Source organism: Carassius gibelio, chromosome B22 (assembly GCF_023724105.1).
Source record: "Carassius gibelio isolate Cgi1373 ecotype wild population from Czech Republic chromosome B22, carGib1.2-hapl.c, whole genome shotgun sequence".
Classification (NCBI taxonomy): domain Eukaryota; kingdom Metazoa; phylum Chordata; class Actinopteri; order Cypriniformes; family Cyprinidae; genus Carassius; species Carassius gibelio.
In genome coordinates this window covers 14,790,487-14,804,720 of record NC_068417.1, presented here as the reverse complement: position 1 = coordinate 14,804,720, position 14,234 = coordinate 14,790,487, and the positions used below count along the sequence as shown (strand labels likewise).

The 14,234-nt window shown below is 35.9% G+C and overlaps 1 protein-coding gene across 1 annotated transcript in view; it reads right to left on the bottom strand.

The window, feature by feature from the left end:
* Positions 1 to 14,234, bottom strand: part of LOC127988074 (uncharacterized) — a 64,728-nt gene that overhangs the window by 31,283 nt on the left and 19,211 nt on the right. Inside the window, exon 6 of the mRNA XM_052590589.1 lies at positions 13,450 to 13,810. Within this exon, the coding sequence (XP_052446549.1) occupies positions 13,450 to 13,810 (361 nt within the window). The remainder of the gene's footprint in view (positions 1 to 13,449; positions 13,811 to 14,234) is intronic.

Below are 14,234 nucleotides of genomic sequence, written 5' to 3'. Positions count from 1 at the left end.
TTACTATTGCATTACCTGGATTTACTATCGCGTTCCCGCGATTTGCTAAATTGTGTGCACAAATTCATGAATTGATTTGGTGAGTTTTTGTTAAATGTGAGCCAAAATCATCACAATTAATGTGTGATTTGAATTTATTTACTATATATATAAATATATATATATATATACAGTACAGACCAAATGTTTGGACACATCTTCTCATTCAAAGAGTTTTCTTTATTTTCATGACTATGAAGATTGTAGATTCACACTGAAGGCATCAAAACTATGAATTAACACATGTGGAATTATATATGGAATTATATACATAACAAAAAAGTGTGAAACAACTGAAAATAAGGAGTTCCCCGAGAGATGCTTAGCACTTGTTGGCCCTTTTGCCTTCAGTCTGCGGTCCAGCTCACCCCTAAACCATCTGGATTGGGTTCAGGTCCGGTGACTGTGGAGGCCAGGTCATCTGGCGCAGCACCCCATCACTCTCCTTCTTGCTCAAATAGCCCTTGATGCCTTCAGTGTGACTCTACAATGTACATGTATAGTACAGTAAGATGCTTTTTAATCACAAATAAAAAAAAATTAATATATTATTGTTCCTTCAGTTCATGATGCTTTGTCTGATTGGACAGGAAGTGCGCGCACAAAACTTCAACCTGTTTCCACGTCTGAAATAGTTGCACAGTGAAGCGTCATGGCTTCAAATTGTGATTTTCTGCTGAGAATATTTTTTTCGGACCATCTGTGAATACGAAAAAAAAAAGTTTATTGGTTGATACATAAGGGTTATTGTGGAAATAGATGTAACTTACTGCCCATCATGCCACCTCCTCATGTAATTCAGGGACTTCTACAACATAAAGGAAGGCAAGCTGCATGGTAAGAAAAGCTAAATTATGCCATGCTTATTATTATTCAACTGTGTTTCTCATCTTATTCAGAGAGCCTCTCCTCTGTCTCAATTAATGCCACATCAAGAGAATCCCAAGTCTCATCTCAGCCTCCACACATTATAATAATATAATATTTGGGATTATGTAATAATTATTGTATTTGTGTTTAGGAAACTATTTTGTAGCATATTCAAGGAGATAATATCAGAACTTATACTTTTAGCAATTTTAATAACATAACTGGGTGTTAAGATATGTGTTATGATCATGATGTCTTTCTGTGTAACCTATGTTTTTGCTTTTAAATCGTAGATTGTGGACATGCAAATATGGAACATAATTTAAAGTAATATAGCATTTATAAGTGAGAAATGTACTTGTTAAGTTATTGATGAATTCAGGGAATGTTATAAATCATTTGTTAGTATAAAACAACTGCTAGAAAGACTGATTTATGTAACATCACAGTGTTTTTCGATTCATGGAAATGTCTGCTGAAATGCCTATTCCATATTTATTTCATAAGCTACACAGAGTACTGAAAACAAGTACAACTGCACAGTTCAAGCTATTGGTTTGTTTATTTTCAGCTTATTAGTAAAGTACAGTGTAAAGACCAAAACAAGTATAAATGACCCACCCAGTGTCATCTTCCTCCTCGCATGAAATGGCATAAATAACAAAAAGAAAAGAGAGAAAAGAAAAAAACACCTTTGCAGCCAAATAAACTGATTAACACTTAAATATCACAAATGTTTTATCAAACAGTGTTGAATGAACTCACACAAAGATAAAAGTAAACATCCATAATATATCACACATTGATGAGACCGGACAAAGAATCACGGAACTGACTACAACTTATATGGGAGAGAAAATGAGGATAATGACAAGACTCATCAGCCCATAATGACACAATTAAAGGAGACAGAAACTAGGTGAAGAAGCACAAATGTCCATGAAGTGTTACAATTACAAAGTGCTTTCACCAGCTGAGCACCAGAGTAACAACATTTAACACAGCTGTATGCATACAGGTACAGACATGGAACATATTAAATTATTTCAGTAAAGTGTTTAAAAAAACTATACAATACATCAACAAGATGGTTAATGCTGGTGTATAGCTTCTAGAGCTACAGTATAAAAAACAAATATTAAAACAGTAGGTTCATTTGTAATATAACAATATCAGTGTTTGATACCAGTAACCATCAAAGGAACAGTACGTTTGCACTTTTATATTCTATTTTGTAGTACAAGGGTCTTTTTGCAAGACACCGTTTTCAAATAAATTCTGAAAGCTTTATGCATTTTAGCCATTCATTTTTACACAGCAATGCCATTTTGGGGGCCTTTTGGAAACTGTTTTTAAAGTGCAAGTTTTTAAAAACAATACCATTACTGTCTCTGTGTAAGCTACACCATAAAAACAATTCTGACATTTACTGTAAAATAATGGCCGATGTGGTTGTCATAAATTCACTATAAAATGTTTTAGGTTTCACAGACTTAAATACACAAAAAAATACAGTTTCATTAACTGATGTAATGATAATAAACCAGTAAACTGAAATACTAATATCTGTTTTGAAAAATGCACTCATAATCACCAAAACTGGTGGTGAGGAGAAAGTCACTTGATGAACCAAGGCTCATCACAAACAGCTTTTCTATGAGTTGAGGAGGTTAATACTTACAGTATATATAGAAGGCACACAGTGTCATTCACGCAAACTCTAAACCCCATAATGGTGACACACAATTCTAAAATAATGCAATAAACATTCAACCAACAACATTAGATGCAAGATTAAACCCTGATAAAAAAAACAAAAACAAAAAAAAACACAACAACTAAGAAACATGTTATTTCAACAACATATGAAATGAAGTGCAGGGAATTCTGGGAGTGACAAATTACGGTTTATTAGTGTAAATTATACAATTACTTTGCCTTTTTACTTCCCAAAAACACATTTTTTATCAAATGAGCATAGATCATTGGAGTTTCTGCAGCACCTTTAAAAAAACCTTTTTAACCATTTAGCATTGGTATATAAAAGGGTTCCCAACCTCTGTTCTGTACAGTATACTGTAAAATGTCAAGAACTTGCAGTTCTTTTGCTTGTAGAGTGCTTTTTTTTTTAACTGAAATGCTGTTTTTTAAGAAATGTTAGTAATTTAGAAATATTTAGTCAAGATGTTTTATTATTTAAAGGCACTATTATTTAGGATGAGCTAATGATTTATTAATGTACACAGCAAAATCCCCAGTGTTAATTTAACACTCTGAGTGTGGATTATATAAACACTGAAGCAGTGTTAAAAGTAACACTGAAGCAGAGTTGAAGTTAATGAGATAATTAAGAAGTTAATTGAGTTATGATTAAGCATTATTGAAGACACCTGATGCTAACAAGCAGAATCACCAAACGAGAAAAATCACAATTTGTGTGTCACCATTATAGTGGTCAGGGTTTGCTTTAGTTGGTACTTTGACCCTTCAGTTATTAACTTTAGATTTTATGTGGCTGTGGTGACTGAATTATATCATACAGACAGACCACAGCAAAGGCAATCTTATGGTATTGATTGTGGTTTGGACTAATTGTCATGGATTGACCTGAATGCCTGAGTTCAGGTTTCTTTACTGTGTACATAAATAAGATGGATAAAAAAGTAATCCGGCATTTTTGCCATAATATGACATGTTTTCAAAACTTAGTTCTACATAAATAAAGAGTTCTTTAGTTTAGACACACAGACATCAAGAATCAGCGTGAGCATCACAACAACGGTGACCATCAAAAAAGCATGTTGTAGCCAATAAAAACTCATCCATGGCTCCCATCATGCATTGCGGCATGAATAAATTATGAGCTGATCTGTCTTTTTAACTTTTTAATCCAACTATATTTTATTTTTGCTGTTTTTATGTGAATTTTTAGTATCTAGTTTTGTGATGTTCAGAGTAGATCTGTTTATCTGGATATGCTGTTTGTCACCGTTGTTGAGATTCATACGCTGATTCTTGTTATTTGTGTGTGCCTAAAATTAAAACTCTTTAATAAAAAAAAAATCTGAATCCCAGAATCACAAGAGATGCCTACAAAATGTATAGAAAATACAGACTCTTTCGTTGTGTAATCAAAGTTGTTACAATCAATAATGATCCATAAGAGGAGAAGAGACTGTAAAAGAGTTCAGTGATTAAGGTCAAGCAACAATTACATTAAAACATAATCATCAACACCCAGTGATTTTTGCTCTTGGCTTAACACACAAACTTTTAATTTAAAAAGTCACAAGCCAAGATCCCAGCTAAAGCAAACACTGACCACTATAATGGTGACACACAAATTGTGATTTTTCTCGTTTGGTGAGTCTGCTTGTTAACATCAGGTGTCTTCAATAATGCTCAATCATAACTCCATTAACTTCTTAATTATCTCATTAACTTCAACTCTGCTTCAGTGTTACTTTTAACACTGCTTCAGTGTTTATATAATCCACACTCAGAGTGTTAAATTAACACTGGGGATTTTGCTGTGTAGTAAAATGAAGCAGGGTGAGACTGAAGGATGTCGAAGCGAAACGAGGCCACTGAACGAGCAGTTTGAAAGCAGCAGAGGTTTTTTTTTTTCGGTCTACCTTTTTCACTCCTCCTAGAAATCGAGGGGTTATGACGTCATTGGCAGGCCACTGTGGACACTGTCCATGTTACTGGGTAAAATTGCTTATATTTTCTGGACTTAATTTTTTTTTTTATACATTTGGTATACTGTAAGATCACTTTCCACTGCCTCCCTTTCAATTAAAGTATCAGTGTAATAAATGATATTATACTGCAGTTTCAATGGCACCCTCAGTCTGATTAGAGGACGTCCCATCGGTAGTGTTCAACAGTCTCCTACAGTGAGGACTCCTGGGTCACTAGAGCATTCGGATTGTCCTGTAAAAATATACAGATTCACTGATGGTAAAGTTGAAGAGAAGAACAGGACTGATTATATATATATTGAATTAACTTTTTGGATCCACTTCAAATATTAACTACAGTGTGTGTATATATATATATATATATATATATATATATATACATGTAAGGGATAATCGATGGCTAGCCATGCATTTAAGGATTTTAAATGCACTATGTGGAGGCAAAGAACCACACGATGTGAAGTTTGGCTCCACAAAGTGCATTTAAAAATCCTTTAATGCACAGCTTGCCTTCGATTATTCCGTTTACTCCATGGTCATCTGCCAAGTTATACACAAGTTAAAACTAATTTGACCGTGCATTAAACTGTTTCACTGCATAAATGCCAGCACATTAATGTATTTAGACCCCATCACTTTTTTTTTTTGTTATGCTGCAGCCTGATACTACAATCACTTAGATTATCTTTTCTTTTCATTATTCTACACTCAGTAGCCCATAATGACAACATGAAAACAAGACTTGAGATATGTATATACGTAAAAAGAAAAAAAAAAAGTATTTACATAAGTATTTACAAATTTGACTCTGGTGACTCCCATTTCTTTTGATCATTGCAGGTTTTTTTTTTTTTTCTTTTTCTAAAACCATTATTGCCTGTGATTCCACCTATGGTAAATTAAATAGATTGAACAGGATTTGGAAAGGCCTCACAGGTGACAATACTGCCCTACAGAGGCAAAAGACCTTAACTTGCTAGAGTGTGAAACTTAGAAAAATGACTTTCATTTTTTCACTTGTCCAGAAAAATTAATTATAGGTAGGACATTGGAAATTTAACAATTAGATATTTTAGTACTTAATTGTGAGCTTCAAAATAAATAAATAAAACTAAAAAAATTTACCCCTATGTTGAAGTTAATGTACTTTGCCTTTGCAATGTCTGCAGACATTACACCAAGGCAAAAGGCAGTAACTTCCACATTATCAATATTTGGTTGCGGATGAAAGTGAAGTGACATGTGGCCAAGACGTTCATCACCATGGATTGATTTTATCAGGTTATAAGAAAAGGTAGGATATGGATTAAATTGTGAACTGTTAGTAGGCTACTGACTTTATGATTGATCATGCTAGCTACGACATTCGAGTTCACACACAGCCAACTTTTAGTGACAGCCTGATGAACAATCCACATTACAAAAAAACAAAAAAAACAACTTTCACAATTAGGCTATGCATTGCTGCATCTAGTCTTTACATTGCTTTGTTATAATGAGCTTTTTGGTAGATTGCGATCTAAAAATGCAGCAGACTTTAATGGACAGTAAAACAAAGGTAGAAAACCAAATAATTCCAAACTTGAATGCCCCAAAAATATCAATAACAAATTTTCAACAAAAATCAAAGTTACGGTATTTTGCCTTTGCAAGGCAGAATGCATAGGGCAAAAACCAAGCCATGAGGTCAAAGGAACTGCCTGCAGAGCTCAGAGACAGGACTGTTGCTGAAAATCTGACTATATATCCTATGAAAACTTGCAGTGTCATATATAATCATGGCTGAGAAAAAAACAATGCTGCAGACAATAGGTAGTTTTATCACTGTTTTCCATGTTTGTGGAATACATGGATTTTTTTATTTTTTTTTTAATGCAGGGTATATTGTGTTTCATATGCATTTGGCCAATTCGTGTACACTTACAGTATGTAACTGGTACAGCAAAGTACAGAGATATCCACAAATAAAACCTGTCAAGACAACACAAGAACTCTGGGAATGTCCTACAGAAGCCCGCCCAGGGCCCTGGCTTGAACCCCATTGAACATCTTTGGAGAGACCTGAAACTAGCAACCTGACTGAGCTTGAGAGGATTTGAAAAGAAGAAATAACAAAAAATCCCCCAATCCAGGTGTGTAAAGGTTGTTGCGTCATACCCAGAAATATTTGAGGTTGTAACTGCTGCCCAACGTGCTTCAACTAAATACTGAGTAGAGGGTCTTAATACTCATGTATTTCAGTTTTTTTCTTTTCAATAAGTTTACAGACATTTCTTAAATTCTGTTTTCACTTCGTCATTATGGTATAATGAGTATAGATTAATGAGACATTTTTTTGTGTCTTTGGTAAAGGCAGACAGTAGTTTTTTTTTAATGTCAAAAGAAAATCCAGCCCTAAATGTGATCAGATTCAATTTGAGATATGTAAAAAAAAATTGACAGTCTGAATAAGGATGTTCTACATCCTGTTGTCTTTAAGCAATAAAAATTTCAACATATTTCCACATCTTTCAAATACTTCACACATAATCTCCACCTTGTTAAATCAGCTGTATCCAATACTCACCTTCTCATTTCTCTTGATGTTTGTGTTAGTAAATCACAACCGCAGCACACACAGCTAAAAGCAGAATGACAGTAACAGCTATTCCTGCAGCAGCAGCTGAAGACCGACCTGAAACTGGAACATCTGAAGAGAAGAGAGAGTCAATATGAATAGAGAGTCATTGATAACCAATTCTACCGATATCTTCGTCTCATATTTACACCTTTATACTTTGGTCATCTTTTGTATGACATTGATTTAACTTATAATAGCAGCAACTTTATAAATAAAACTAGTTAAAACAGCATCAAAGCATTTTGCACTGAAAAAACAAAACAAAATCAATGTTCATTGAAACACTGATTTTATACATTATTTTTTTAAAGACTAGTCTAAGCGGTTTATGCAACTGGCCTCTGAAATGACCATATTGGCATACTCAATAGCTTTAAGACAGGCTTAACTCTCTTCAAACTTTATCTGCAATGTAACGTTTCACTGCAACTTCCCGAACAAACGAACACACACACACACAAATAAAATTGTCTGCCTGATGATGATTATTCTTTTTTTTTTTTGAAAATGTAGTTAATAGTTGCATCATCTTATCCACCCGGCCCACGAATCACCTGCAAATAATTAGAATGCATTTTTTTATTTTTTATTACCCGACCTGTGGATTATCAGTGAAAATATTTTTGCCTTCACGTATTTGTCACACTTAAAACATTCAGATCAAACTAATTTTAGTATTACATAAAGATAACCCAAGTAAATGGTTTTGCTAAATTGTTCATTTAACTTGTCCCAACTTTTTTGGAATATGTAGCTCTCATGAAATCCAAAATGAGCCAATATTTGGCATGACATTTCAAAATGTCTCACTTTCAACATGTGATATGTTATCTATATTCTATCATGAATAAAATATAAGTTCATGAGATTTGTAAATTATTCCATTCCTTTTTTACTCATAATTTGTACAGTGTCCCAACTTTTTTGGAATCAGGTTTGTAGATAGACACACACACACACACACAGTGGGATAAATTACTAAAATTCACCTTGGAGTTGGGACTCTAAGTTGGGGTAGGTTTTAGATGACCTTTGAAATTTATTTAATTAAGGATGACCAATTCAACCCCCACAGCAAATCAGGTTTATTAGCAAGATTTAATGACTTTCAGCTGTTTGCAAACAAAAGTAACTGATAAAAATATAAAATATAAAAATATAACAATGTTTTTGTTCAGGAGCTTTTATAAAAACAGAGATATTATCATTCATTCTTAATGTGACGTATAGGCTACTGTGGATAATAAACAGAAACAGACTCGACTGAATAAGCAGGCTATTTTCATAAGCGTTAAAAATAAATAAATGAAATAGAAATGATCTCATTTCAGTTTGATTAATTTTGAGTAGAGCCCGACCGATATATCGGCCGATATGAGCTTATTGCATTTAAATCGGCATCAGCATTTATAACGGCCGATTAAACATGAGAGACAGAGTCTCATACTTCACTCATGTTATGAGTGTTGCATAGTTTGTCCACCAGAGGGAGCTCCGCAGTTGCAGAGAGTCTGCAACTCCACTATAGAAGAAAGCGATCAGCCAAGCCACAGAGATGTACTGTTTTGACGGTGAGTCTGTCGTTCGTCATGTGAGATGATTTAGTTCATACACTGTTTATAAAAACGGTGTGGTAGTTCTAGCTAACGGTCCTATCATTATCACTTCTAAATATTCTGTAACATCACTTACAGCCGCTAATGCATTGCTATATTAGATTAGCCACAAAGCTAATACCATGTTTATCAGTGGAAGAGCGCGAACATTAATAAGCGGTCAAACTATAACTTTAGCGTTTATCTTATTCTAAATATATCTGCAGTGTTTCTCACATAATGACCGCATAAAGGGCCGTCCGTTCACATATCGCGCCTAAAAACGCGTGGAAAACGCTAGGCGCGCCGCTTTTTCCTTCTTTCCAAAGTGCTCGGGCAGAAGCACTCCTGAGGCGTCTGCCTTTGCTAAACAACCATGACGTGCTCTCTCCATGAAGACGCGGAAATTTCAGCAAAGGATAAATGGATTTGCAGCATGTAATGATAAAATCTCCATATTCATCCGGAAGGAGGAGGCGGGAACCGGCGCACAATCAAAATGAAACTTTAATAATCACAAATAAACACAAAACAGAATAAATAAAAAGCAAAACATAAAATAATGGCTCAGGCCTGGTCCTCTCTCGTCCTTCACGGTCGTCGCTCCCGTTTTATATCCTTCCATCTCCTACGTGGGACTCGAGACCGGCGGTGGGGTGCAGGTGCAGCTCATCTCCAATCACTACACCTGGCCTCCCTCCTCGTTCCCACGTCTATCGGCCCCGCCCCACTCGTCACACAGCACTAAAAATCGCTCGCAGTAGCTCTGCTACTAAATTTATTTCAAAATGGCAATCCATATACAGCTATGAACATCTGTTCCTTCATCTTGGCTGAGTTTTCAACTTTGTTACGGGAAAGAATGAAGCTGATTGGTTAGTTCTTGTCACATGACCTGCGGTGCGCTTGCGGCATTCTGAAAAGTTGAGATGTTTTTAACTCGATGCGGTGCGGACGCGCCTGGTTATGAAGTTATTTACAGTGTGCATTACTTGTTTGAAGGTGGTTCTTCTCAAAATTGACAGCGGTGTGTTCATGACACTAACGTTAACCATTCAACTTCGAATTGATTCCGTAATCTTCCGGTAACGGTAGGCTAACTTTACGTTCGCCAGCGCATGATGATGTTTTGATTCAGACTGCACAAAGAGAAGAGGAGAAGATATACGGGTCCGTTGTGAATGTGTCTGTGAGAGCAAATATAGTGTAGTTACAGTAACTACAGTAGGTGCATCACAAATTATTAAACCAGAGGGGACATGTAAATAAATGTGAGTAAATAAACATGTAAATAAATGTGAGCTGAACACGTGCTTTTTTCTTTTTTTTTTTTTTACAGATTGTTTCAAAGCAGCTTTAATAATAATATGTTTAACCATATTATTAATAAAAAATTAATAATATGGTTAAATATAAGTAGGTAATAGGTCATACCTATTGCTTGATAAATAATAATAATAATATATATATATATATATATATATATATATATATATATATATATATATCATTTTTGCCTATTTAGGAGATCCCTGTTTATTATTATTATTCTAATTCTAATGATGATGAGTAATGATACATGGTGATATTATTAATACACATGCTTATTCTTTCTCTGTCTCTCTTTCTGCCCTACAGATGGCTGAAAAAGGTGAATGCTGTAGCAGCAAAGTGTGGGACTACTTCTGCAAATACTTTAACTTTAGTATTATAATTTATTTACTGTACACACACAGACTGTTAAAACCAGCTTCAACTGGAAGAAAGTAAAAGTGTTAAATGTTTAAAATCAGACTGTTTTTTTGATAATTCAAAAATATATACTTTTGATGTGCAATTGTTTAGTCATTGAGACTGTAATCTAAGGCTTTTTTTAAAAACATAAATCCCTTCTGGAAAATGGTTTATACAGCCCACATACATAGAACAGGCAGATATTTTGCTATTGAATGTTGTGTAAGTGCAGTTTATAGGAAATGGGTCTAATATCCAGTTTATTTTCAAAATCAAAATATCGGCTTATAAATCGGCATCGGCCCCCAAAAATCCTTATCAGTCGGGCTCTAATTTTGAGTCCTGATAAATTAATTCATTATGATCAATGTATAACTTATTCTATAGTAAAACATTGATGCTTTTAAATTAAAATGTTTAACAAAGCATGCATATTCATTTTTTTATTGCGCATGTTCCAGTGACTTATTTCTTAGTTTTCGGATAACTTCTCTTTGTTGGATAAATGATGGGGTTGTGTGACGTTGTTCCTGAGAGGCGTCTAAAGGGTGTGTTTTAGTGAGGTGCAGCGTACTTCAGGCCCAGACTGTGGAAACCCTGTGCTATTCTAGCCTCGGTGCTACAGGTCCGTGGCTATTAAGTGAAGTGAAGTGAAGTGACATTCAGCCAAGTATGGTGACCCATACTCAGAATTTGTGCTCTGCATTTAACCCATCCGAAGTGCACACACACAGAGCAGTGAACACACACACACAGAGAGAGCAGTGGGCAGCCATTTATGCTGCGGCACCTGGGGAGCAGATGGGGGTTTGATGCCTTGCTCAAGGTCACCTAAGTCATGGTATTGAAGGTGGAAAGAGAGCTGTTCATGCACTCCCCCCACCTACACTTCCTGCTGGCTCAAGACTCAAACTCACAACCCTTCGGTTGCCAGTCCGACTCTCTAACCATTAGGCCACGACTTCCCCGTATTAGCCCCGCCCGGCCCGTACAAAGCACTAGCTACCACTGGCCCGACAGTGAAAATGCGGCTAATGATCCCAAGCATGCTTCAAATTCCACCAAGACTTGATTGCAGAAGAAGTCCTGTAAGATTCAGCATCTAAACCCAAGAATATTACTGAACTGCAGGCCATCGATTATGAGGAATGGGCAAAGATTCTCCAGCAACACTCCCAGAAGCTGGTGTCTGGCTATGTATGTATCCAGAGATGCTCACAAGTCTCTGAGCTAGAGTCCAAGTCAAGTCTCAAGTCTCTGAGCTAGAGTCCAAGTCAAGTCTCAAGTCTCTGAGCTAGAGTCCAAGTCAAGTCTCAAGTCTCTTTATTATATTAAGTCTCTGGTTATAATAAATGTTGCATCACGTACAGCGACCCATCCAAGCTGCTTAGAACACTGCATAGCTATATATAAGAAATTCAAAGCATGTAATATGTTATTATGACAACTCTATTTATTAGCATACAATATCAACTTTGATTTTGGTATATAATCAGTGTAAACAGGCTATTGCAACATGACAAAAACACCAAGAATGCTTTACTTTTAAGTTAATATCTGTATTTTGCATTTATGGATTCAGTAATGGCCTTCTGTCTGTCCTGGTTGTATAGCTGCACACCTCTTGTCTGGCTTAAGAATGAACAAAGCTACGCTGACTTATGTTATTCATACAATACCTACTCACAAATAAACATCAAAAACAAAGCCGGCTGCAATGAATTTCTGTGCAAAACAGCTTTTACTAGAAACACTTCCACACAAGAACATTGTTATTACACAAGAACATTTTGATAGAGAACCAAAAATATTTAAAGTAGATAAAATTAGAATAAATAAAATGGAAATGTCTACATACTATTACTACTGTAAACTTTGCAAATAGGACATCAGCCCCTTCAAGTCAATGAACAATAACAAAGTGGGCTGCAATGAATATTTGTGCAAAACGTCATGCCTCCGCTCCTACCCAATGACAGAGGCACGCAGGGTTTTTTTTTCCACTGGAGTACTCACGTGAAGGATGCGTGCACAACTAATAACTAATATCATCACGCTATAAAGGGTTGGCCTGCGCTGGGTGCGCCCCTCCCCCTATAACTGTTCTGTCTCGCGGAGGAGCTCATTTGTGTGCATCTGTGTGAAACACGCGCTCTGAAACACGCATAGGAAAAAAGAGCGACAGAAAGAACGGCTCCCCTCCAGCCGTGACTCGGCTCCCATCGTTCATGTTTATGAGCCGTTCAAAAGAATCGGTTCGTTCGCGAACGTCACAACTCTAACAGCGAGCTCATCTGACGTTAACTAAAAATTAACATTGTTCACGAGTCCCGGAGCTCGAGTCCGAGTCGAGTCTGAAGTCTTTCGAGGACGAGTCTCAAGTCGAGTCTGAAGTCACTGTTTGTGCGACTAAAGTCGCACTCGAGTCCCCATCTCTGTATGTATCTCTTTTGCAGCAGTTAATTACAGCAATAGTGAACTTTACTAAGTACTAAAGAAGCTTGCGAGAATAATTTCGAGAGTGCACAAGTCATTAAAAGTTGCATTTTCAGTTGAATGAATTTAGGAAAACACTTGAAACATTCACAGTGATGAGATATTTCAATTACTTTTGTTTGATTTGTTCATAACAAACAGCTCAAAGTCTATCTACTGTATCTATCTATCCATCTATATGTGTGTGTTTTCAAATTGCCTTTACATTTTATGTATCTGGCAGATGCTTTTATCCAAAGTTACTTACAGTGCATGCAGGTCATACATTTTTTTTTTTTTTTAATCAGTATGTGTGTTCCCAGGGAATTGAACCCACAAGCTTTTGCACTGCTAATGCAAAGCTCTACCACTGAGCCACAGGAATTGCACAAGGGAACTAAATGATACTCACTAACAGCAACGTTAACACCAAAGCTCTTCTCATTGATCGCACTGTTGCCAAGACGACCCTTTCTGCTGATCTCCAGTTTATATTCCCCAGAGTCTGTGGTTCTAGTGTTTGTGATGGTCAGAGATCCAGTCTGATGATCCAGCTTCAGTCTGTCTCTGAATCTCTCTTTACACTGAACATCTGAACAGATACTGTTACTCTGATCTCCAGTGATTTCAGCGATGGGGATGTCTTTATAATACCATCTCATCACCTCATTTGGTTGTCTTACTACACCAGAATGTAAAGTGACAGATTCTCCCTCCTTCACTGACTTTTCAACAGGATCACCTGAAACATAAACCAACAGCGGCTGAAGGATCTTTTGGGGGAAAAACAACAAACAATAACAACAATTTGAAAGCACTGTGAATATGAAAATGTATCATGCTGTTTGCAGTATTTTATTTGTTTTGCACATATTTTACAAACTTATTTTAAATTAAATACTTTAACTGTAAATGTGTTTTCAAATAGATTGAGTATATACAGCATTCAAATACATTGAGAGAAAATAACTACTCTATTACTGCAAAAAAAAAAAAAAAAAAAAAAAGTGACTCACGATAAACAGTAACATTGAAGGTCTTTTCCTTGATACTGCTGCTTCTGATGATCTTTAGTTCATAAAGTCCAGAGTCTGTGGTTCTGGTGTCTGTGATGGTCAGAGATCCAGTCTGATGATCCAGCTTCAGTCTGTCTCTGAATCTCTCAGTCCCTTCATTACACTCAACATCTGTACAGTA